Source organism: Acinonyx jubatus, chromosome E3 (genome assembly GCF_027475565.1).
Source record: "Acinonyx jubatus isolate Ajub_Pintada_27869175 chromosome E3, VMU_Ajub_asm_v1.0, whole genome shotgun sequence".
Lineage (NCBI taxonomy): Eukaryota > Metazoa > Chordata > Mammalia > Carnivora > Felidae > Acinonyx > Acinonyx jubatus.
In genome coordinates, this window is record NC_069398.1 from 12,170,069 (window position 1) to 12,197,886 (window position 27,818).

At 37.1% G+C, this 27,818-nt stretch overlaps 1 protein-coding gene across 3 annotated transcripts in view; it reads right to left on the reverse strand.

The window, feature by feature from the left end:
* The window catches only part of DNAH3 (dynein axonemal heavy chain 3), a 169,834-nt gene that overhangs the window by 56,129 nt on the left and 85,887 nt on the right, over positions 1-27,818 (reverse strand). For all 3 annotated transcript variants that reach the window (XR_003415245.2, XM_053213005.1, XM_027043073.2), the window contains exons 37-41: positions 27,523-27,764; positions 20,768-20,868; positions 19,268-19,373; positions 16,980-17,109; positions 14,135-14,380 (exon numbers count right to left, since the gene is read on the reverse strand). Coding sequence is in view for 2 of the 3 variants with exons in the window: in XM_053213005.1 (XP_053068980.1) it covers positions 14,135-14,380; positions 16,980-17,109; positions 19,268-19,373; positions 20,768-20,868; positions 27,523-27,764 (825 nt within the window). In the remaining variant the exon portion in view is untranslated. The remainder of the gene's footprint in view (positions 1-14,134; positions 14,381-16,979; positions 17,110-19,267; positions 19,374-20,767; positions 20,869-27,522; positions 27,765-27,818) is intronic.

A 27,818-nucleotide genomic window follows, 5' to 3' on the forward strand; every position in this document is an offset into this window, starting at 1 on the left:
TTTTGGTGTCCTAAGAAACCATTGTCTAGTCCAAGGTCATGAAGATTTGCACCTATTTTTTCTTTAGTAATTTTACAAGTTTTAATTCTTAAATTTAGGACTTTCATTCATGTTGAGTTAATTTTTGACTATGGTGCAAAGTAGAGGTCCAAATTCATTATTTTATGACAAATATTCACCTGTCCCAGCACCATTTGTTGAAAAGATTATTCTTTCTCCATTTAATTATCTTGGTACCCTTGCCAAAAAGCAAGTTACCATAAATGTGAGGGGCTGGTTTCTGAACTCTCAATTATATTCCACTGAGCTAAATATCTATCCTTTTGCCAGTACCACATGTTCGTCTATGAACTTTTTAAGAAATAAAATTGTTATAACTAAGTTCTTTCAACAGAAATATTTTATGTTTCTTAGGTAATTTTTCTTTTAGATTCATTCAGTCTGTCTGCCTCTCTCTCTCTCTCTCTCTCTCTTTCTCTCTTTCTCATGTTTGCAATTTCCATACCATTCTTGCTCTGTTACAATCAGGTAAGTTCTTGACATCTTTCCTAATGTTATCTGAGGCCAGTTTATCTCCTCCACTTTCCTGACCACAATTCAAGGATTAGTGAGTGGCTTTCTTTTTTGTAGCATGAGGTTACATGGACCGGGTAAAAGAAAATTCTCAATTGCCCCTGCTAGGAAACCTGGGCTCTACACTCTCTTTCTACAATTTGGCCAAGGTTCCTGAACTATGGTGCCACTCCCATCCCAGCTAGCAACATGTCCCACATTCCTGTATCATCATCTCACAATCCTGATGCAGCATAGACTGTGGAAGGTGCAAACCCTCGTAGTTTCTCCCACTTGTATTAAGATTCTACAGAAGCATGCAGGTGCTTCATGCCCAAGGATTTCTCATAGACATTCTTTGCATCTGCAGGCCACTGTAATCCACTTCTCTCCAAGGGGTGATTACCAGTGAGAATTCTCAGAATTTTGTCAACTGACCACCTTTCCTCCCAAAACCACTCTTAGGAGGACAGGGGGGTGGTGGGGTCTAGGTTGGAAGATGCAGCATGCCAGATCTTAGTTTTACTTTTCCTGTCCATCACTTCTTAATGTTTATAGACAGAATCAAGATGGAACATTTTCTATAATTATTGCTGGGATATTTTTAGGCTTAATTTTGTTGTTGTTTTTGTTCATTTCACTAGGTATTAAAGGAGGGAGGTCTGTTATCCTACACCCCTCTGCAGCTTTACCTAGAAGTTAATCTAGCAAAACACTTTTAGAAAGCAATCTGGCATTATGCTTACAGAGCTACAAAAATGTTCTGTAGTCTAAGCCAGAAATCCCACTTCTGGGAATTTATCATAAGGAAATAATTCAGAATGAAAATAATCTCTATACACGGCTATGCAGCACCATCTGTGATAGCAAAAATTTGGAAATAATTTACATGTCTCACATTAGGAGACCAGTCAAAATTATGTCTTATGAGATGAATGGAATATTTTGCAAAAACTAAGTATCAACATATCAAATTCTTTCAAAAAGCAATGACAGATGAAAATAGAATAAAAAATAGAACATATGTCATTATGCTAAAGAGGTAAAGAGATGAAATCAGGTAGACAAAACAGAAAAGTTTTTCTGACATACTTGGGACAGGGTGGTGAACAAAGAGATACTTTTTGGTCATTTTTAAAAAATAGAACTGAATTGTTTTACAACAAAAAAAGGAGACACTAAAAGCATGATTCAGAAAAGCATTTGTCTCCCTTCCCTGGATGTTATGATTCAATAGAGCTAGTTTGTTGCTTGACACAGGAAGATTAAGGCCAAAGAGAAAAGCCTCAAGTGAGTAAAAGTAGATTTGCTAAGCGATGTGACCTTGGCCAAGGTTACCATTTGTACACCTGTAAAATGGGCCTGATTTTATGTGAAGCTCAGAGAGTCACTGTAGAGGGTAAATGAAAGATATATGTGTCAAACATGTAGCATAGCTCTGAGCACACAGGCACTGAGAAGATTCAGCTCTAGGTCTCTGGTTCTTATCAGAGTAATGGCTCTTGTTCACTCTGCACTGTGATTTTAATTCAAACTCTGTTCCAAGTACAAGGGAAGAAAAGGAGAGAATAGTAGAAATCCAGGAAGGCATATTCTGTCTCTATTACCTCTGACCTCCCCCCCCCCCCCACTTCACCCTGTGTTCTTCTCCAGCACTTGGGAGAATAAGGTAAACTTTTTAAAAAATTTTTTATGTTTATTTCTTTTTGAAAGAGAGAGAGACAGAGAGAAAGAGACAGAGCATGAGCAGGGAATGGGCAGAGAGAGAGGGAGACACAGAATCTGAAGCAGACTCCAGGCTGTGAGCTATCAGCACAGAGCCCGATGTGGGGCTCGAATCCACAAAGTGTGAGATCGTGACCTGAGCCAAAGTCAGACGCTCAACGAACTGAGCCACCCAGGCACTCCAATAAGGTAAACTTTTCAACAAAGGAGTGAGGTTTCAAAGGGCACACACTGATGAATGAATAAAGAAGATGTGAGATACACACACACACACACACACACAATGGAATACTACTCAGTGATCAAAAAGAATGAAATCTTGACATTTGCAATGTGGATGGAACTAGAGTGTATTATGCTAAATGAAATAAGTCAGTCAGAGAAAGACAAAATACCATGTAATTTCACTCATATGTGGAATTTAAGAAACATAACAGATAGGGGCACCTGGTAGCTCAGTTTGTTAACCGTCTGACTTCGGCTCAGGTCATGATCTCATGGTTCACGGGTTTGAGCCCCTCATTGGGCTCTGTGCTGAGAACTCAGAGCCTGGAGCCTGCTTCAGATTCTGTGTCTCCCTCTCTCTCTGCCCCTCCGCCGGTTGTGCTCTATCTCTCTGACTCAAAAAAATATATATTTAAAAGAAACACAACAGATGAACATAGGGGAGGGGAAGGAAAAAATAAGATAAAAACATAGAGGGAGGCAAACCCTCAGAGACTCTTAAATACAGAGAATGAATTGAGGGTTGCTGGAGGTGAGGTGGGTGGGGGGATGGACTAAATGGGTGATGGGTGTTAACGAGGGCATTTGTTGGGTTAACGAGCACTGGGGGTTATATGTAAGTGATGAATCACTGGGTTCAACTCCTGAAACCAATACCACACTGTAGGTTAACTAACTTGAATTTAAATAAATAAATTTAAAAAAGATAAAGGGCATACAGTGAATAGATGAATAGATGGATAAATAAATCTCTTAGTTGACAAACAAGGATACATGTCAGATGATGTGAACCCAACCCTGAGAGAATCCCTCAAAGGTCTGTTTGCTTTCCTTAACGTATGCTCCCTAGTGTAGTTCCTCCATCATTTATCTCAGAAGTCTACTTATCCCACAGCTCCTGAATGTGAAAAGCCCAGAACACAATGTCCCATAAGGTCAGGGAAGCCTCCCTGGAGGTCTTACCATGAGAATTTTAACCTTGGCTCCTTGTGGAAAGGCTAGAAAGGCATTTAAAGCTTTTTAAGGTGGTAATAAGAATGTATACTCAAAGCTAGACACAAGAGGTCACATACTCCATGATTTCATGCATATGAAATACCAGGAAAAGGCAAATATATAGACAGCAGGTCAGTGGTTGCCTGGGACTGAAGATGGGAACAGGGATTAATTGGAAATGGGCCTGAAGGATCTTACCAGAGGGATGAAAATGTTCTGAAATTGGATTATGGTGACAGTTGCACAACTATGCAAATTTACTAAAAGCCACTGATTTGTACACTTACATGGGATAATTTTATGGTATGTAAATTATACCTCCATAAAGTTGTTATATATAAAAAAGCATACTTAGTACTTAAAACATGTCTTTGATTCAAATGGGTTCTGGCTAGGCACTTTGAAATTTCACACTAAAATACTTATTAAGCCAAAAAGAAAAAGAAGTGGAATGATGTCATTGAAAATAAAGACTGAAAAAAAAAATCTGAGCAGCATCTCCAGCTGGAATAAGAAATCTTACCTCAAGAGATTTCATGAGGGGGGCGCCTGGGTGGCTCAGTCGGTTAGGCGTCTGACTTTGGCTCAGGTCATGATCGCACGGTTCGTGGGTTCGAGCTCCATGTCAGGCTCTGTGCTGACAGCTCGGAGCCTGGAGCCTGCTTCAGATTCTGTGTCTCCCTCTCTCTCTGCCCTTCCCTCACTCACGCTCTCTCTCAAAAATAAATAAATGTTACAAAAAATTTTTTTAAAATGAGATTTCATGAGGAAAGGCAATAAAGGCCACTAGGATGCAGAGACTCAGGTTCCATCCCACACAGAAAATTGTGTAGCTGTTCCTTTGCCCTACCAGGTATTAATCCAGGAGTACTGTCTCATTTTCTCCTTATCCTTGCCTCTTATTTTTTTTCTTTTAATTTTTAAATATTTATTTATTTTTGAGACAAAGAGAGCAAGAGAGAGAGAGCAGGAGCATGAGTGGGGAGCTTGAATTCACGGACTGCGAGATCATGACCTGAGCCGAAGTCGGACACTTAACCGACTGAGCCACCCAGGTGCCCCGTATAGCTGAGAAGTGCAGTAGGGTCCCAGACCATATGAGTAAGGAAGAGTCAGTCAGAACACCTTAAATTCAGTGAGATACGGTCTTCCAGAGTAAAGAGCCACAAATGCCCCTCTGTTGAGAAACTTCCCTTTTCTAGAATATTCAGAGATGAAACAAATAGAAAAGGCTGCCTCCAACAGATGGCATTAGTTGATCATATGTGGTCATTGGATCTTGGCCATCCTATTGCTTCTTACTCTAGAGCAGAGTTTATAGCATTTAGGTTTATTTTAAAAGTGTTATATGAATATTATTTACCCTGATCATGTCCAAAAGCTGTGACAATTTGGAAAACTAGCAGAAAGAGAGATGTGGGATTACCATGAAGAAAAAGTAAAGCTTAACTTCCCATGGACAGGTTTGCAATGATCACTTGCAAGGTGTCATTTTAGTCTTATGAATGGTCTTTTCAGAACCAAATTGGCTTTTAAGTAAAGTAGGTGCTGCAAAAGAATATAGACAAAGAAGCCGTATATGTGGAATTTTTGTTTTAAATAGCGCATCAGTTGAGTAGGATGTGGAGGGAGGACACATGCCATCACAGTAGATAGGAGATGTTATAGGGCAAAGTTACCTAGAAACTGAGTGGAAGTCATATATATATATCACTAGCCTGCTAGCTGCAGAAGGAAAGGAAAGATGTTGACACAAAGTGGGCCAAGAGTGGGGTCAAGGGAACTTCATGAACCATCTTTGTTGACACAAAGCATGAACAGACTGATCTGGAAGGATAGAGGAAGCAGAAAACAGCATACGGAAACTGAAAAAATACTGCAATATAAAGGAATATAATATGGAGATTACACTTCAAGAGTATATCCTTGAAACTTGTTTAATGCAAGACTCAAAACCAAATTTCAGGAAACTGTTTGGAATCCTAAATAGACTACAAAAAGATGATGATGATGATGATTGCTACCATTTTTTTAATTTGATTTTTTATTTTTTTAAATTTATATCCAAATTAGTTATCATAGAGTGCAACAATGATTTCAGGAGTATATTCCTTAGTGCCCCTTACCCATTTAGTCCTTCCCCCCTCCTACAACCCCTCCAGTAACCCTCAGTTTGTTCTCCATACTTATGAGTCTCTTCTATTTCATCCCCCTCCCTGTTTTTATATTATTTTTGTTTCCCTTCCCTTATGTTCATCTGTTTTGTTTCTTAAAGTCCTCACATGAGTGAAGCCATATGATTTTTGTCTTTCTCTAATTTAACTTAGCATAATACCCTCCAGTTCCATCCACGTAGTTGCAAATGGCAAGATTTCATTGTTTTTGATTGCTGAGTAATACTCCATTGTGCATATATACCACATTTTCTTTATTCATTCATCCATTGATGGACATTTGGGCTCTTTCCATACTTTGGCTATTGTTGATAGTGCTGCTATAAACACAGGGGTGCATGCGTCCCTTCAAAACAGCACACCTGTATCCCTTGGATAAATGCCTAGTAGTGCAATTGCTGGGTTGTAGAGTAGTTCTATTTTTAGTTTTTTGAGGAACCTCCATACTGTTTTCCAGAGTGGCTACACCTGCTTGCATTCCCACCAACAATGCAAAAGAGATCCTCTTTCTCCACATCCTCGCCAACATCTGTTGTTGCCTGAATTGTTAATGTGAGCCATTCTGACACGTGTAAGGTGGTATCTCATTGTGGTTTTGATTTGTATTTCCCTGATGATGAGTGATATTGAACATTTTTCATGGTCGGTTGGCCATCTGCAAGTCTTCTTTGGGGAAGTGTCTATTCATGTCTTTTGCCCATTTCTTCACTGGATGATTTGTTTTTTGGGTGTTGAGTTTGATAAGTTCTTTATAGATTTTGGATACTAACCCTTTATCTGATATGTCACTTGCAAATATTTTCTCCCATTCTGTCGGTTGCCTTTGAGTTTTGCTGATTGTTTCCTTCACTGTGCAGAAGCTTTTTATTTTGATGAGGTCCCAGTAGTTCATTTTTGCTTTTGTTTCCCTTGCCTCCAGAGACATGTTGAGTAAGAAGTTGCTGTGAGCAAGATCAAAGAGGTTTTTTCCTGCTTTCTCCTCAAGGATTTTGATGGCTTCCTGTCTTACATTTAGGTCTTTCATGCATGTTGAGTTTATTTTTGTGTATGGTGTAAGACAGTGGTCTAGGTTCATTCTTCTGCATGTTGCTGTCTAGTTTTCCTAGCATCACTTGCTGAAGAGACTGTGTTTATTCCATTGGATATTCTTTCCTGTTTTGTCAAAGATTAGTTGGCCATATGTTTGTGGGTCCATTTCTGGGTTCTCTATTCTGTTCCATTGATCTGAGTGTCTGTTCTTGTGCCAGTACCATACTATCTTGATGATTACAGCTTTGTAGTATAGCTTGAAGTCTGGGATTGTGATGCCTCCTGCTTTGGTTTTCTTTTTCAAGATTGCTTTGGCTATTTAGGGTCTTTTCTGGTTGATTGCTATCATTTTAATGAAACAGGAAAGAAAGCCGTAAGGAGAAAACAGGCTAAGATAAAAAGGCCACATGAGATAAAAAAAGGAAGATGGATGAGCTAATAGAATGATGGTGACAATGATAAGACAGCAATAAAAATTGCTGATATTTAACATCTTCTATATACCATCCTTTTATTCTAAATGTGTTTACATGTATTAACTCATTTAATTCTTGTAAGAACACCATGACTGCATACTGTTATTACATGCGGGGGGAAGGGGCAGAGAGAGAGGGAGAGTGAGAGAGTGAGAATCCCAAACAGGCTCCATGATGTCAGCACAGAGCCTCATGTGGGGCTTGAACTCATGAACCCACGAGCCATGAGATCATGACCTGAGCCGAAACCAAGAGCTGGATGCTTAAGTGACAGCCACCCTGGTGCCCTGTCCCCATTTTATAAATGAGGAGACTGAGAGGGGATAAGGAACTTCCTCACTACTAAGTATTGAAGGCAGGATTCAAGCCCTGACAATGTGACTTGTTTTTAATCATTACACTAAGAAAGGATCATAAGGAAACAATAGGTAACAACAGCAGAACCAACACCATGCAAGGCACTAAAAGCATAACTGAAGTTGTGGGTGACATATTAAAATGAAAAAAAAACTATCTTAAAAAGGCAAAAACTCAAAAATAAGGAAAGAGATGATAGATATGGAAGCCAGACAATAAAAATTTCCCTCGATGATGGAAAGGCCTCATCACATTCCAGGGAAAATAGACAAAAGGAGACATACATCTAGATATAGTATGTTAAAAAACAAAACAAAACCCTACAGTAGAATATTAAAAAAAGAACACAAACCATTCAGAACATAGGTGAAACAAACAGTTGTTTTATACATATATATATATATAATATAATTAATTATTAATTATATGATTAATATAATCTTAATAGTTATCAATTATAATATAATTATATTAATAATAATATAATCTAATAATTATAAAATACTATATAATCTAATTTCAATTTCTTCTCTTTTTAATTGAGATTTAATTATATATAATTAATTATCAATTATTATTTATTTATTATAAATGATAATTTAGAATATAATTTATATAACATTATAAGTATATGTATTTATTATATTGATAATAATTATTATTAATTAATAATAAATTACATATAACATATAATTAATAATTAATTATATATATATAATTCAATCTCACAGTTAAAAAGAGAAGAAATTAAAACTAGATACTATTTTCGTACTACAAATGTGAAAAGAACACCAAAATACATAAGTCAAAACTGATAGAATTGCAAAAATTAATAGAAAAATCCAATTATTATAGTTGGAGACTTCAGTCCCCCTCTATCAGCAATTGACATTGGGTAGAAAATGAGTGAGGATATAGTTAAACTAAACAGCACCTTCACCATCAATTGGACCTCACTGACATTTATAGATTACTTCAACAACAGCAGAATACATCCTTTTCGAGCTCACATGGAACATTCTCCTAGAGAGACCACATTCTGGGCCATAAAACACACCTTAAAATTTTTAAAGAGTAGAAATCATACAGTGTATACTCTCAGTCCACAATGCAATTAGACTAGAAATCAGTAACAAAAAGATAGCTGGAAAATCCCCAAATACTTGAAGATTAAGAAAAAGACTTCTAGGGGTGCCTGGGTGGCTCAGTCATTAAGCATCTGACTGGCTCAGGCCATGATCTCATGGTTTATGAGTTTGAGTCCCACGTTGGGTGAGCACAAGCCTCGCTTCAGGTGAGCCCCACTTCTCTCTCTCTTTCCCTCTCTGGGATTCTCTTTCTCTCTCTGCCCCTTGCTTGAGTGCCCTCTCTTTCTCCTTCTCAAAAAGAAAGAACAAACGAACGAAAGAAAGAAAACACAACTTTTCAAAATCTGTGGGATGCAGTGAAAGAAATGCTTACAGAGAAATTTAGCATTGAATGCATATATTAGAAATGAAGAAAGCTCTAAAATCAATAATCTAAGCTTCCACCTTAGGAAACTAGAAATGAAGAGTGAATTAAATACAAAATAAGCAGAATAAAATAAATAATAAAAATTAGAGTAGAAATCAATGAAGTTGAAAACAGAGAAAATCAATAGAGAAAATCAACAAAACCAAAAGCTGTTTCTTGGAAAAGGTTATAAAACTGATAAACCTCTAGTTAGGCCAACCAAGAAAAAAAGAGAGAAGACAGAAATTACTAATATCAGAAATGAAAGAGGAACCATCACTACTGATACCAAAGGCATTAGGAAGATAATAAAGGAATATTATGAACAACTCTATGACCACAAATTTGATAACTTAGATGAAATAAAACAATTCCTCAAAAGACATGATCTAACAAAACTCATATAAGAAGAAATAGATAATTTGAAGAGAACGATATCTATTAACGAAATTGAAGCAACAATTAATAACCTTCCAAAAGAGAAAGCACCAGGCCTAAATGATGAATTCTACTAAACATTTAAGGAAAAACATTTTACAATACCCTACAATCTTCTCCAGAAAATAAAAGCATATTTATTCTATGAGGTCAGCATAACCCTGATCCCCAAACCAAAGATACTACAATAAAGGAAAACTATAGATAATATATCTCCTCAAAACAGACAAAACAGATGCAAAAATCCTTAACAAAATACTGACAAATCAAATCAACAATATATGGAAAGAATTACACACCACATTCAAGTGGGATTTATTCCTTCCAGGTATATAAGGCTGGTTCAACATTCAAAAATCAACTAATGTAATCCATTAGGCTAATGAAGAAAAAAAAAGAATCAAAAGAAAAATAAGAGAAAACAAAAACACTGTAGTAGAAATGAAGAATGCATTTGGTAGGCTTATTAATAGACTAGATGCAGCCTAGAAAAGAATCTATGAGCTGGAATATATGACAATATAAACTTACTAACCTGAAATAAATGGAGGAAAAAATTTAAAAAAAGAACAGATTATTGGATAATTGTGGCCAATTGCAAATGGTTTAAGATATTAATACTGGGAATACCAGAAAAAGAAGAGACAGCAAAGCAGAAATATTCAATGTAATAATGGCCAAGAACTTTTGAAAGTTAATGATAGATATGAACCTATAGAACCAGGTAGCTCAGAAAATATGAAGGAAGAAAAACACCCCATATTCAACACCTGGGAATAATATAACCAAACAACAGAAAATTAAAGACAAAGAGAAAATCTGGAAAAACATCAGTTTATTGGGGAAGATCTTACCTATAGAGGAACAAAGATAAGAATTATAGCAGACTTTCCATCAGAAAGTATGCCAGAAAGAACAGAGTAGAGGGAAATATTTAAAGTGTTGGTGGAAAAAAACTCACCATGATAAAATTCTGTATCCACTGAGATTATATTTTCAAACTAGAGGAGAAATAAAAGCTTTCTCAGAAAACAAAAAAATGAGGGAAATCATAATCAGCAGGGCAGCCCCACAGGAAATAGAATTTTTTCAGAGAGAAGGAAAATGATATAGGTCAGAAGTTTGGATCTACATTAAAAAAAAAAAGGAAATCTTTTGGAGAAATAATAAATGAAGGTAATTTTTAAAAAATCAATTAATGTAATCTATTACAGAAACAGGCTAAAGAAGAAAACTCACATGATTATCAATAAATTCAGAAAAAGCATTTGACAAAATCCAACACTCAGTAAACTAGGTATAGAGGGGAACTTCCTCAACTTGATAAAGAATATCAACAAAACACCTACAGCTAATCTCATACCTAAGGCAAGGAACTAGATATTTTCTCCCTAAGATAAGGATGCTCCCTCTAATCATACCTATATAAATCATACAGGAAGTCTTAGCTTATGCAATAGACTAAAAAAAAAACCAAACAACAACAAAAAAGAAAATAAAAGATTGGGAAGGAAGAAATAAAACTATTTTTGTTTGTTGATGGCATGATTACCTACTCAGGAAATGGATTGGGAAGGCACAAGGGAAATTTAGCAATCAAAGCTTTAAAATTTTATTGATTCTTGATTCAGTTATTTTAATTCTAGGAAATTATCCTAAGAAAATAATCATGGATTAAGCAAGCAGGTGGCTACCGGAATACTGTTCATCACAGTGTTGTTAATGATAACAAAAACTAGAAAATAACTAGGAAATAAGTGCAGAATGATCCCATATTTGCAAAAATAAATCCATAGGCACATATATGCACAGGGAAATGTCTAAATGGATGGTTATCAAAATGTTAATTGTGGTTATCTTTTTTAAAACATTTATCTTTTTTATTATATGACCTATTCATATTTTTTCTTAAAAAATCAAGAATGCACTTCACACTCGTCAGGATAGCTATTCCTAAAAAACAAGACAAAACAATACATGAGAATGTGAAGAAATTGGAATTCTTGCGCATTGCTGGTGGGGATGTATGATGGTACAAGTACTATGAAAAACATTGTGGCAATTCCTCACAAACTTAAACACAGAATTACTATATGATCTATAAATTCCACTTTTAAGGGGATCCTGAGCAGCTCAGTCAGTTAAGCATCAAACTCCTGGTTTCGGCTCAGGTCATGATCTCACAGTTTGTGAGCCTGAGATCCACGTCAGTCTCTGGGCTGACAGTGCAAAGCCTGCTTGGGATTCTCTCTCTCCCTCTTTGCCCCTCTCCCACTTGTGCATGTGCTTTCTCTCTCTCTCTCAAAATAAACTTAAAAAAATAAATTCCACTTTTGAGCACATAGCAAAAAGAAATGAAAGCAAGAGACTCAAATAAATATTTGTACACCCATGTTTATATCTGCATTATTCACAGTAGTCAAAATATGAGAGTAACTCAAATGTCTATCAACAGGTGAACAAAGGAACAAAATGTGGCACATACACACAACAGAGTATTATTCAACCTTAAAAAGGAAGGAAATTCTGACACATGCTTCAACATGGATGAATTTTGAAGTTATTACTAAGTGAAATAAACTTGTCAAAAAAGGACAAATACTATGTGATTCTATTTAAATGAGGTACCTAGAGTAGTCAGATTTATAGAGACTGAAAGTGGGATGGTGGTTGCTGGGGGTGGGGGAGCCAGAAGGAGGGGAGAAATGGAGAGTTAGTGTTTACAGAATATGGAGTTTTAGTTTGGGAAGATGAAAAAAGTTCTGGAGATAAATGGTGGTGAAGGGTGCACAACAATGTTTAACACCACTGAACTGTATACTTAAAAATGGTTAAAATGGTAAATTTTTATATTATACATATTTTACCAAAATAAAAAAGAATCTTCTAAGTCAAAGAAGAAGTAAAAGAGAAACGAGGAGGAGGAGAGGAGGAGAGAAGGAAGGAAGGGGAAGAGAAAGAAAAGAGAGAATAAAAGAAAAAAGGAAAGAGAAAGAAAGAAAGAAAGAAAAGAAAAGAAAAGAAAAGAAAAGAAAAGAAAGAAAGAAAGAAAGAAAGAAGGAAAGAAAGAAAGAAAACAGAATGATTGTACTACAATCTAAATATTGGATTGGCCCAGGGCCTCTATGCAGTTTACTGGGACAGATGACCATATCAGATAAAGTGTGCCTCATGTGCTGAGGAAGGACTGTGTGTACAGGGGCAGTGGGTGGCCCCTACTTGTTCATTCATTTATTATTATCATTAGGAAAAATTTCAAACATAAATACTGAAAACACTGTACAGCAAACACTTACATACCCTTCTCCTAAACTTTACGATTAGTTTTTACTTGGTTTATCATATACCTGTTCATCCATCTATCAAGTAAGCCATCTGATTTTTTGACAGACTTCAACGTAAAACATCTATACACTTCCCCGTAAACTTCAGCATTTATATCATTCACTGTTCAGTATTTGCTTATGCTTTTTCTCTTGATCTAAAATTTACATGCAATGAAATGTACAAATCCTAAGTGCACATTCACTGAGTTTTGACAAATGAACATACCTGTGTAAACCAAATCTTTCTCAATATACACATTACTATCACTCTAGAAGTTATTTCATCACCCTTTATCTACTATTTTATAATCACAAAAAGTAAAGCTATTTGGGAAGTGTTTATAGTATGATCTCCTTTTTGTTACAGAAATATAGAAAAAAACTTGAAGAAAAAAACTTTAAGTGTTTATTTGTGGGTAGTTGGATTACCACTGATTTTTATTTCTGCTATTCTCTGTTTTTTCTAACTTAACAGAAGACCATGGGGGAGGGGAAGGAAAAAAAAGAGAGAGAGGGAGGGAGCCCAACCATAAGAGACTCTTAAAAACTGAGAATAAACTGAGGGTTGATGGGGGGGTGGGAGGGGGGGGAAAGTGGGTGATGGGCATTGAGGAAGGCACCTGTTGGGATGAGCACTGCGTGTTGTATGGAAACCAATTTGACAATAAATTTCATATTAAAAATAAATAAATAAATAAATAAATAAATAAATAAATAAATAAATGTTTAAATGTAAAATATTAAAAAATAAATTTTATATATCATTATGGTGTTAAGAAAAATAATAGTGAAAGCCACTTAAAAGAAAAAAATTTTTTGATCTTTTAGTAAATGATGTCACACATAGAATATTTATAGATCATTAAAGTGATCACTTTGAAGAAAACGTATATGGCAAAAATGGAAACATTTCAACATGAAATTAGATTACAATGACAAAATTACTATGAATATTAACGCCATAATCAACATAATACGATGAATGTAAACACACAGAATAAGGCTAGAAGGGAATAAGAAAAACAAATGTGCTATATTTCTCATTCTGTCTCCTGGAGCCTGTTTGAATGATGGAATTATGGGTAATTTTGGGGAAAAAAAAGTTATATCAACTTTTCTAAATTAAAACAATAGTTAAAACATCCCATAAGACCCTGACTTTGAGCCATCCATCTCTTACACATGTGGGCCAGCTCTGGAGACCTTGAACCCACTCAGGCAAGCTACGTAATGTCACCTGGCCATTGTAAAACCCTTACTTGGACCACACATTTTGATGGGATTTTGGAACCATATGATCCAGATTATTATAGCAAGACAAAACAAACAGGTACTAAGTTACCTCTTTCTGGAAAGATGTTGTTTTTGGTAAGTTTGACGCTTTTGGGCCTTGGATTGTTATCATCCATACCCATGATCAGGTTGCGGAAAAACAGATCAAATTTCTTTCTGCTGTCCGCATTGATGGTGCCGGCCACGGTCCACACCAAGGCAAAGAGGAATAGACCTTGCAGCCAGAGAAAGATCTGTTGGCTTGTTGGGCCTTCAAATAATTCACTTTCCTCCTTGTCTATTTTTCTGATTTCATCTAAAAGCAAGAAAAAGGAACCTCAGGAAAAGCTGCAAATATCTGCTTATATACAGATCTATAAACAATGTGAGCTGGGTGGTCTTGTCTGTGAGGGCTCTGGAGAGGGGAATGATAGTGGCTGAGTGGCCATCACCTGCCAGATCCTTTATCCACATATTTCTTTGTGCTAGTTTTAAAAACTTTTTCTAATTTTGAAAGGACATGGGCACCAACCTGAAGGAGCTCTCAATGGCTGAAAACATTTGAGCAACAAAATAACTATAGCATTGGATTATAACCCATAGGATAAAATAAATATTGTGAGTTCATACTTCAATCAGCAAATAACTGAATTAGCAAAGAAATAGGGAAGAACAGTTTTTCCTTACAGAAGAATTCTAATTAGTAAATACAGAAGGAATACACAGAGAAACAGAAAATTAACATTAGGCAAATGCCGCCATAATAACCGTGGTAGGCAAGATCCAATAGATATTAAAATCAGTGGGTGAAAATTTGAGGAGCAAATAGGATATTTGCATGGTTTCAAATTGTCTCCCCTCCCCCAAATACTTATTAATTATGAAGGAAAACATAGTAACACTTCTCTTACAGTGGAGAAATGTGGCTCTGATCAAAGCTAACTTTGACCAGAGCCTTCACCAGTCATAACATATAGCAACATCATGTGCCCCATGATGATGTACAGAGAAGGATACATCATCACTTTCGTGGTATTCTTACTGAAAATGCATAACCCCAATCTAATTATGAGAAAACATATCTCTTAAATTGAGACATATTCTATAAAATAAATGACCATTATTTATCAAGTAACCAAGTTATAAAAGACAAGGAAAGGGGTGCCTGGCTGGCTCAGTCAGTAGAACACGTGACTCGATTTGGGGGTCATGAGTTTAAGCCTCATGCTGGGTTTATTTAAAAAAAAAAAAGGCAAGGAAAGACTGAGGAGCTGTCATAGATTGAAGGACACGAATGAGATACAACAATTAAAAAAAAAAAGTGACCTCCCGAATTGCATCCTAGAACAGAAAAAGGACATTTGTGGAGAAATTGATGAACTGCAAATAAAGTCTGTAGTGTAGTTAATAGTTTAGTATCAGTTTCAATTTTCTCATTTTGATCATTGTGCCTTGGTTATGTAAGATGTTAACTTTAAAGGAAGCTAGGTGAAGGGATATGTGACTCAACATAGTCCTTTAGCAATTTTTTTGCAAGCCAGATTATTTTATTATTATTTTATTATATTTTATTATATTATAATTATTATATAATTATATATAAAATTATAAAATTATAAAATTATATAATTATTATATAATTATAAATATTATAATTTATTATTATTATTATTATAAATTATTTCGATTATTTTAAAATAAAAGGCTAACAAATGTATTTAGTATTCCTTAGCTCAACGCCTTGCTGATTGATCATAGTTACCATACTCCTGCATTTTAGCACTGACAGAGGAAAAAGTTAGGGCTCTGAAATCAGACATATCTGTGTTCATGTCCCCAGTTTTTAGTAGTAGAGTGTCTTTCAACACTCCTGATAGGACTCATGGCTATAGATCTGGGAAGGCAAGATATTAGGGCACTCAGCGCTGGGGACAATGAGTCCATTTCTCATGCGATGCCTTTTTTCCTGGAGGAGATACAACACAAGGACAGGAAACAGGCCTTGGGAAAATATGCAAAATTTGCAACTAATGATGCAAATATATGGCATTGTATGCAGTTAGTGTGCTTTTGAAATTGCCTGTAATTTTAATTTCAGAAAAATCACATAATATTTAGCCAAAGAAAGTCTCCACTCAACTGTTCACCATATTACATTTTTTTAATCTGTTCCTATAATGCCTTTGGAAGCAATGAGCTGAGAAAATGTACATGTAACAGAAGTTCTGGGAAGATCCATCTTGAGCCTGAATTATGTGAGATATTGAAAAAGAAATGTCATCCAGGAAGAAGTTCTCCAAATGGACACATGCTTTGTCATTTCCCACAGAATTCAATGAAATTTGATTTATATGAGATGGTTACAGGGAACTTCTCTAGGACCTTTAAACAAATAGTTCTATGATTTAGGTACTTCTCATGTCCTGGAGAAGTTCCCTAGTTTTGTAGCTGATATGATCAGTTCTCTTGACCGTGTAACTATGTATTTTGTGAAATCAGATTTTTATAAGTTTTCTTAACACAGGAAAATCTCCGGTCTTATTTTTTGCAGAATCTTTTTTTTCTCAGATACATTCATATGTATCATGTAAATTCATTTCCCTCCAGGATATCCTAGTTAGGTAAAGAGAGACAGAGATTTTTATCCTCATTGTGTGGACAAGAAACCTAACACAAGAAAAGATGGGGTAATTTGCACAAAAACATCCAGGAAATCAATCTAAGATTAATGTTAAAGCCCCCAAACATGGATTCTTTCCGCTAAATTCTACTATCTCCACTCCAAACGCTTGTTTGTTCTAGACTAAAATGCCAGTCTCGTTGTGACTCATGGACGGGGCAGGAATAGAAGGGATGGGGAAGAGGAAGAAATATCCCGCATATACCCCACCTTCAAGAATCATAGTAGCACGTACCAAGCAGAGAGGAGTACAGTCTCATCATTGAGGAAGCAAGGTGGATGGGAGAAGTTTGGACCACAAATTTACACTGAAGGTGAATAAACTCCAGGCAGGGCTGGACAAGCCACATGAACATATCACTGACCTGAAAGTAGACACGAAATTTGAAGATGTTATCAAAAAAATGAGTTTAAGACTAAGGGTTTGGTACACTTCTGGAAGGCCAGGGATGCTGGTAAAGTTGCTGATTATTTTTGAATATAGGTGTATTGGGGAAAGGATCAAAGGTACCCAGGGCCCTGACTTAAACTTCCTACTCAATGGACAGGCAGCCCACAGACCATCCCTACTCCTCCCATTTTACTACCCAGAGCTGGATACTCAGAGGCTTGGAGCTACCGTGGGTCAGGTACAAGATGCATAAAGTAGTTTTAGGACCCAAACTGGGCATCTGACTTGTTTGTATAAAATCATTAGGAACCCTAAACAAGATTTTCAAATGACTTTAGGCTGGACTCCTGTATAAAGTGGCCATAGGAAGTGCAGAGCTAAGTTCAGGGCTGATTTTCAGTAATTATCTGTATGTATGTATGTATATATGTACTTATTTGTAGGTATAATGATTCTCGTCTCTGCTTTTCACCCCAGTTACTCTTTCCAAAAAATTTTTCCTTTATCCTCTTATTTAGGATATTTTTTCATTTTTGTTAAAAGATTTGTGGTTGTCACTGTAAATTATCTTAAGTCATTTTTTGGGAAGTAGATAGGTCATCACTAAATAAATACATGTGTATATATATATATGTATATATACATATATTGATATATATCTGTATATAAATATATAGATGCATTTATATGTATATATGAATACATACACATGAACATATATATGAATACGTACACATGTGTACATGAATACGTGGTATATTCATCCAGCCAACAAATATTTATGGAGTATCTAGTAATTACAGTGTTGTAGGTGCTGAGGATAAACAACTCACAAGATAGACAAGATTCCTGCCCTCTCAGAAATTACTGAAGGGTAGGGGAGACAAAAAATAAATAACTAAACAAGCAAGGAAATAAATAAAATACTTACAAATCATGGAAAGTACTAGCAGGAAACAAATAAAGATGCTACAATGGGGAATAATGGGAAGGGCTTAGTAGGGTGGTCAGGGAAGGCTTCTTAGAGGAGGAGGCCTTTATGTTGAGATGATGAAGGTGAATCATCCCTCAGAAGATAAAATGGGACAACATTTCCAGGAAGAGGAAGAAAAGGTGTGAAAGTCTTGAGGTGATGAAACCTGGGGTCTTCTAGGAATGGAAACAAAATACAAGGGCTGCAGGGTAATAAGTTGAAGAAGAGGGTAGTGATGAGTTCAGAAAGGTGACAGGGTCAGACTGAGGTTTCAGAGGCCCTGATAAGAAGTTAGACTTTGTGCTAAGGACACTGAGGAGTCGCACTGAAGGCTTCCTGTGCACCTGTATAGATTGGTCTCTTGATGTGCATGTGGGCATGTATCTGTATAAGTATGTGATTATATACATGGTACATGCATATAAATGTGACAGGAATGGGGCCATCCTACATAGCTCATCAGAGTATTTCCACAGTAGGAAGAGAGCCCAACTATACCTTTCTTGGCTTCTTTGGTGAGAAACTTTCCTAGAATTCTATTAATGCAGGGAAAGACAAAAGCCACCAAAAGCTTGGGTTCTCCCTTCCTGATTCCCTAGGCTGAGAGTGTGCTCATGTACCCATTAACCTGAATGTTCACACCTCTTTTAGAAAGGGAAGAAGGGGATATATACTCTTAGTACCTGCAATACAAGCTTTTCTAAGCTGGCTCCAGCTCCCTAGATATGAGAGGTATGAAGTCGAGGTCACCAGGATGGGGAGTGGCAGTACAGAGAGGAACACAGCTCTTCCTAATCTGGCCTATCTCTAGAGCAACTTCTAGAGATATTTCTGCCAGTGGAGCAATGGGAAAAGGAGTGACATTCCAGCCACCTTGTAGAATGTTCTCAAGCATCAGAATTCTCCACTGGGGAGATGGGGAGTGATGAAGAAGGTAGAAGAAAAGTAGAAATTGACCATATCCCATCCTCTCCACATGGAGAACAAAGTTGGAAAAATGGCAGGCAGCCAGGAAAGAAGACAACTAGAGGCAAGCAGGGAAGCCACTGCCTGTTCTTGCATCCTGGAATTAGAAGGTAAATATGTGTCTAGAAGGCCTTAGAAATGAGGAGCAGGGAGACAGGGAGGGAGGGGAAGTAAAGGAGTCTGATGTTGTCACCAATTCCTTGTGCTCCTCAGTGAGACTGGTGGGCAGGGTGTCCATATAAGAGTCCTTCAAGGGCTTCCAGCCTAGTTGATGGGGCTCCATGTAGATCATCCCACACCTGGCAAGCACAAAGACAGAACCAGCCTGGTCCACATCTAGGCTCCCAAGCACACAGGGGCGAGGTAAATGCAGGCAGTCATGGCAAGGTAAGGGGCTGTAGCTTGCGGTGGAGCACAGACCCTTGCCTGCTCTAGGCCAAAAGGAAGGTGCCCAGATTTTGTCAGCAAAGGATGGGGACCAGTGATAACAGCTTGGTCTTGGGAATAAGAGAGACCTGGGTTCAAATCCCAGCCCCAGATTCTACTATCTGAGTGGCCTTGGGCAAGCTTTCTTTACTATCTCTGAAATTCTTCATCCTTGTCTATAAATCAAGAAACAAAAAATACATAGTTCATACGGCTGTTATAGTGGTTAAATAAGAAAATGCCAACAAATAATTCAGTGCCATTTCCAGGATATAGAAAACTCGTAATCAATGGAAACTATTATCATTAGCATTAATAAGTACTGATATTTTATGTAGTACATGTTTTTTTCCCCCATTAAAATATGGCTGCCATTTATTGAGCATCTACTGCATGTCAGGCACTATGCTATGTCCTAATGACCTTTATCTTTAAGGATATCTTTATGGTCATGTTTTAAGACATGAGGAAACTGGCTCAGAGAGGCTAAGTGACTTGGAAGAGGCCACACAGCTAGATATTGACATGGCCAGGGTGGAAGACCAAGTTGGTCTAATTTGCCATTGCTCTTTCTACTCCCTGACATTGCCTTTGGGAATGTGGGCTGACTTTATTTTTGTATGAACCTCAGGTGCACAGGATTGGATTCATTGTCATCCTTGGCACACTATCAGTAGCCCATGCAGGGCCTTTCTTATTTCTTAGTTAAGGGTTTTCAATAATTTAATGAGTATCCATGAACCCACCACCCAGACAGAAGCTAGGATCTTGACAATAACTTTCATCTAACCCATTTGGTCTCCCTTATCCTATACCCATGGCTTTCTCCACCTGATGTAACTCATTATCTTGAATTTCATGGTCACCTGTCTCTTGATTTCTTTCTTTCTTATATAGTTTTATAGTATTTCTATATGCTCCTATAATGTAAATTTATTTATGTTAGTTGTTTTTAGCAGTTTAAATGGAGACACTGCACTATATATACTATTGTGTGCTTATTTTTATACATAACATTGCTAAGATTTTATAGTTAATAAGATTTATCCATAGAGTTCTAGGTCAGTATAATTTATTTATTTTGAGTGATATATAAATATTACAGTTTATTACAAAAACACTAATTCAAAGGGATACATGCACCCCTATGCATATTGCACCATTATTTACAATAGCCATATTGTGGAAGCAAATCATAGATGAATGGATAAAGAAGATGGGTATATACATACAATTCCCTCAGGGTGCCAGTATGAGGCTGACTGACCTGCTTACAGTGGCTGGCGAGGCCTGCTCCAGATCTGCTGGCTCGAAGATCAGACTCATCTTGGGGCTCATCTGGATAATCTCTCCACTCATTAAACACAGCTGAAAGGGCAAAGCAGAGGAGTGGAGGGCAGGCAAAGGGGTTAAATTCTATCTGCAAGTGAAAGGCTTCAGTGGAGACAGAGATGGTTTAAATTCATTTAGTACTTCTTGAGCACTAACTATATGCATCAGGCACTGTTCTAGATATGTAGAATAAAACAGACAAAAATCCCTGTGCTCTTGGGATTTACATTCTGCTGGGAGGAAACAGATGATAAAATACATAGCATATAACATGATGAAAGTGCTTTGGAAAATAATTAAGTAGAAGAGGAGGCTGGAAAATGCTCAGCCAGGGCCAGGTGATTTTAAATAGTGAGGTCAGAGAGTCAATGAATTGCAGCCTTAGATGAAGGATCAAGAAGTTATCAGACTACATCAAGTTTCATGGTTCCTTCCTTAGCATTTAATATAGATGTAACTGCACACCTTTCTCCTGTTTTATTTGCTCAAGTTTCCCATGAAGGACTCCTTTTGGGATCTCCCATGAACTGGTGTAAGTCTACAGGGACAAGAACATCTCCACAAATCCTTTCTGGAATGGAAGGAAAGACCATTGGAAATCCTAGTGTTTAGAGGGTATGTCCCTGTAGAAAGTAGTTCAAACACACAGGGGAGACTCAGTGTACATACAAAGAAGTGGTACTTCCTATTTGCCAACATGGGTTCAAGTGAGATCTTTAAGTCTCACTTGAGATTGCCTGAGGCTTCGGTCTCTCAGTGGCAAAGAGGAAACCCCATTACTCCCTGCTGTTCATTCAAAGTTGTGCTTAAAAAGTTCTTTGTACATTACCTGGCCCACAACTGGAAACAGGTCACTAGAATCAGGTCACTACATGCATCCCCAAGAAGGTCAATAGCCATTATGGGGCTTACACCACCAGCAGTATCATCTCTGAATATCAAGAAAAGTAAAAGAGACCCATACCTCTGACGGTAGTTTGATTTACACCCAGTGACAGGAAGAGCCATCAGGAATTCATGGTTTATAACTCTTTATACTTCTTATCTCAAAACCAACAAATACATTTGTACAATTAGTTTATATCACATAGCTTATATAATATAATAAAACATTTCAATTTTTATGTTATGTAATCAAAATTATGCACATATTATAATTAGCATATGTGTGTAATTTGGATAATTAGGCCTTCCATTGAGCATGACTCACTCATAGTCTTGTGAAATTTAAATGTAGTAGGAAAGTATATTTTGATTCAATAATCATGTATATTCAGTATAGAAACTTCCTTAAAATGGTGATAAATTTCATTTCATTTTTCATCACCACTAAACCAGCCCTACAAGAGATCCTAAGGGGGATCCTGTGAGACAAAGTACCAGAGACATCGCTACAAGCATAAAACATACAGACATCACAATGACTCTAAACCCGTCTCTTTCTATAATAACACTGAATGTAAATGGACTAAATGCGCCGCCAAAAGACATAGGGTATCAGGATGGATAAAAAAACAAGACCCATCTATTTGCTGTCTACAAGAGACTCATTTTAGACCTGAGGACACCTTCAGATTGAAAGTGTGGGGATGGAGAATCATCTATAATGCTACTGGAAGTCAAAAGAGCTGGAGTAGCCATACTTACACCAGACAAACTAGACTTTAAATTAAAGGCTGTAACAAGAGATGAAGAAGGGCATTATATAATAATTACAGGGTCTATCCATGAAGAAGAACTAACAATTATAAATGTCTCTGCACCAAATACAGGAGCCCCCAAATATGTAAAACAATTACTCACAAACATAAGCAACCTTATTGACAAGAATGTGGTAATTGCAGGGGACTTTAATACCCCACTTACAACAATGGATAGATCATCTAGACACATGGTCAATAAAGAAACAAGGGCCCTGAATGATACATTGGATCAGATGGACTTGACAGATATATTTAGAACTCTGCATCCCAAAGCAACAGAATATACTTTCTTCTCAAGTGCACATGGAACATTCTCCAAGATAGATCACATACTGGGTCACAAAAGAGCCCTTCATAAGTATACAAGAATTGAGATCATACCAGGCATACTTTCAGACCACAATGCGATGAAGCTTGAAATCAACCACAGGAAAAAGTCTAGAAAACCTCGAAAAGCATGGAGGTTAAAGAACACCCTACTAAAGAAGGAATGGGTCAACCAGGCAATTAGAGAAGAAATTAAAAAAATATATGGAAATAAACAAAAATGAAAATACAACAATCCAAACGCTTTGGGATGCAGCGAAGGCAGTCCTGAGAGGAAAATACATTGCAATCCAGGCCTATCTCAAGAAACAAGAAAAATCCCAAATACAAAATCTAACAGCACACCTAAAGGAAATAGAAGCAGAACAGCAAAGACACCCCAAACCCAGCAGAAGAAGAGAAATAATAAAGATCAGAGCAGAAATAAACAATATTGAATCTAAAAAAACTGTAAAGCAGATCAATGAAACCAAGAGTTGGTTTTTTGAAAAAATAAACACAGTTGGTAAACCTCTAGCCAGGCTTCTCAAAAAGAAAAGGGAGATGACCCAAATAGATAAAATCATGAATGAAAATGGCATTATTACAACCAATCCCTCAGAAATACAAGCAATTATCAGGGAATACTAGGAAAAATTATATGCCAACAAACTGGACAACCTGGAAGAAATGGACAAATTCCTAAACACCCACACGCTTCCAAAACTCAAACAGGAGGAAATAGAAAGCTTGAACAGACCCATAACCAGGGAAGAAACTGAATCAGTTATCAAAAATCTCCCAACAAATAAGAGTCCAGGACCAGATGGCTTCCCTGGGGAATTCTACCAGACATTTAATGCAGAGATAATACCTATCCTTCTCAAGCTATTCCAAAAAATAGAAAGGGAAGGAAAACTTCCAGACTCATTCTATGAAGCCAGTATTACTTTGATTCCTAAACCAGACAGAGACCCAGTAAAAAAAGAGAACTATAGGCCAATATCCCTGATGAATATGGATACAAAAATTCTCAACAAGATACTAGCAAATCAAATTCAACAGCTTATAAAAAGAATTATTCACCATGATCAAGTGGGATTCATTCCTGGAATGCAGGGCTGGTTCAACATTTGCAAATCAATCAACGTGATAAATCACATTAATACAAGAAAAGATAAGAACCATATAATCCTGTCAATCGATGCAGAAAAAGCATTTGACAAAATTCGCATCCTTTCTTAATAAAAATCCTTGAGAAAGTCGGGGTAGAAGGAACATACTTAAACATCATAAAAGCCATTTATGAAAAGCCCACAGCTAATATCATCCTCAATGAGGAAAAACAGAGTTTTTTCCCTGAGATCAGGAACACGACAGGGATGTCCACTCTCACCGCTGTTGTTTAACATAGTGTTGGAAGTGCTAGCATCAGCAATCAGACAACAAAAGGAAATCAAAGGCATCAAAATTGGCAAAGATGAAGTCAAGCTTTCACTTTTTGCAGATGACATGATATTATACATGGAAAACCCGACAGACTCCACCAAAAGTCTGCTAGAACTGATACATGAAATCAGCAAAGTTGCAGGATACAAAATCAATGTACAGAAATCAGTTGCATTCTTATACACTAATAATGAAGCAACAGAAAGACAAATAAAGAAACTGATCCCATTCACAATTGCACCAAGAAGCATACAATACCTAGGGATAAATCTAACCAAAGATGTAAAAGATCTGTATGCTGAAAACTATAGAAAGCTTAGGAAGGAAATTGAAGAAGATATAAAGAAATGGAAAAACATTCCATGCTCGTGGGTTGGAAGAATAAATATTGTTAAAATGTCAATACTACCCAAAGCTATCTACACATTCAATGCAATCCCAATCCAAATTGCACCAGCATTCTTCTCGAAGCTAGAACAAGCAATCCTAAAATTCATATGGAACCACAAAAGGCCCCGAATAGCCAAAGTAATTCTGAAGAAGACCAAAGCGGGAGGCATCACAATCCCAGACTTTAGCCTCTACTACAAAGCTGTCATCATCAAGACAGCATGGTATGGGCACAAAAACAGACACATAGACCAATGGAATAGAATAGAAACCCCAGAACTAGACCCACAAATGTATGGCCAACTCATCTTTGACAAAGCAGGAAAGAACATCCAATGGAAAAAAGACAGTCTCTTTAACAAATGGTGCTGGGAGAACTGGACAGCAACATGCAGAGGAGTGAAACTAGACCACTTTCTTACACCATTCACAAAAACAAACTCAAAATGGATAAAGGACCTGAATGTGAGACAGGAAACCATCAAAACCCTAGAGGAGAAAGCAGGGAAAAACCTCTCTGACCTCAGCTGCAGCAATTTCTTACTTGACACATCCCCAAAGGCAAGGGAATTAAAAGCAAAAATGAACTATTGGGACTTCATGAAGATAAAAAGCTTCTGCACAGCAAAGGAAACAATCAACAAAACTAAAAGGCAAACAACCGAATGGGAAAAGATATTTGCAAATGACATATCGGACAAAGGGCTAGTATCCAAAATCTATAAAGAAATCACCAAACTCCACACCCAAAAAACAAATAACCCAGTGAAGAAATGGGCAGAAAACATGAATAGACACTTCTCTAAAGAAGACATCCAGATGGCCAACAGGCACATGAAAAGATGCTCAACATCGCTCCTCATCAGGGAAATACAAATCAAAACCACACTCAGATATCACCTCACGCCAGTCAGAGTGGGCAAAATGAACTACAAATGCTGGCGAAGATGTGGAGAAATGGGAACCCTCTTGCACTGTTGGTGGGAATGCAAACTGGTGCAGCCACTCTGGAAAACAGTGCAGAGGTTCTTCAAAAAATTAAAAATAGACCTATCCTATGACCCAGCAGTAGCACTGCTAGGAATTTACCCAAGGGATACAGGAGTACTGATGCATAGGGGCACTTGTACCCCAATGTTTACAGCAGCACTCTCAACAATAGCCAAATTGTGGCAAGAGCCTAAATGTCCATCAACTGATGAATGGATAAAGAAATTGTGGTTTATATACACAATGGAGTACTACGTGGCAATGAGAAAGAATGAAATAATGACCCTTTGTAGCAACGTGGATGGAAATGGAGAGTGTGATGCTAAGTGAAATAAGCCATACAGAGAAAGACAGATACCATATGTTTTCACTTTTATGTGGATCCTGAGAAACTTAACAGAAAGCTATGGGGGGAGGGGAAGGAAAAAAAAAAGGTTAGAGTGGGAGAGAGCCAAAGCATAAGAGACTCTTAAAAACTGAGAACAAACTGAGGATTGATGGGGGGTGGGAGGGAGGGGAGGGTAGGTGATGGGTATTGAAGAGGGCATCTTTTGGGATGAGCACTAGGTGTTGTATGGAAACCAATTTGACAATAAATTTCATATATTAAAAAAAAACATAATTTGAAAGTGATTCAAATACAAAAAAAATAAATAAATCTATTTAGCTATCTTAAAAATTTTTTATTTCATTTAGTAAAATAGCACTTATTATATGCTAGGTGCTATCAGAAGCATTTTGAAAATATTAACTTATCTAATCTTCCTAATTAACAGTCCTCCTTTACAGATGATACAGCTGAGACACAGAGAGACTAAATAGCTTGCCTGAGTTTATACAACTGGTAAGCGGCTATGCAGGATTTGAACACAGCCTGTCTGGCTCCAGAGTCCAAGTCTTTAGCCAATATGCTAACTGTGGCAGAATATATTTTCCAAAGACTGCTGTAGCAGTAGCTTCCATCACATGAATGCTGTTGCAATGTGACCTTGCCCTGCTCCATCAAGAAGTGGAGTCTCTTTCTCCACTCCCTTGAATCTGAGTAGGCCCAGTGACTTCTTCAACTGCTAGAATTCAGAGAAAGTGATGCTATGCCAGTTCCAAGCACAGCTCTTAATTTCCTGGAAACTTTCACTTCCTGCCTTTTGGAAAATTAACCACCATGTAAGAACTATCACTACCCAAGACCACTAAGTAAGACACCTGACACATGTGGAGATGCTTGGAGGATGAGATGTCATCTGAAGAGAAAGAAAGACAGAGAGAGACAGGCCAAGGAGGAATGAGCCCCAGACACTGAGTGAGGAAGCCACCTTGGTTGTGGATCCTCCATCCATGGCTGCCCTAGCTGACATCACAATGATTAGCTGAGCCCAGCTGATCCCTTCCAAAATTTCTAATCCACAATATCATGAGCAAAGTAAATGGCTATTTTAAGTCTTTAAATATACCGTAATGGATAACCAAATACATTCCATATATCAGTGACTTTGTGCGTGCTATCTTATTTAATTGTCAATATCCCTATTTTATTACTACCTTTTTACAAATGTGGAAATTGAGATTCAGAGAAGTTATGTGACTTGCCCAGTACAAAAGCTCAGTTGTAGAGCTAGTGGTCCAATATGATGCCAACACCAATGCTTTTAACCATGATGCAACATTATCCCTAAACAGACAGAGCTTACCCACAAGTACAAATAAAAGCATAATTCATAAACTTAAATTTCTTGTGGGGCATTTATTCTTCATGTAACAAATGTATGTATTATATAGTTTGGGTCAATTACTCACTTGAAAAAGAGAATTTATAACCTACCTATATAAAAGAGATATGAGACTCAGTAGGTACCTTTTTATTGTCATCCAGAACTGTGTTCATATTTTCGATCCAAACAGCATCTACTGGCCCATCAAATATAATCCATTTGCGTTCATCAGACATTGAAGATGCTTGCTCCCGGAAAACATTGGCTAGGACACCATCTGTCCATTCATGGCTCACTTGGTCAAAGCACCCATAGAGCTGCCCCATGGTGATGGCCTTGGGGTTGATGATCAAATACTCCACAGCAAATTCTTCCATCTCTTTGGCTGAGCAAGAAGGTTCAACATGAGTTACAAAGGCTCTGGAGAGACCAAAACATT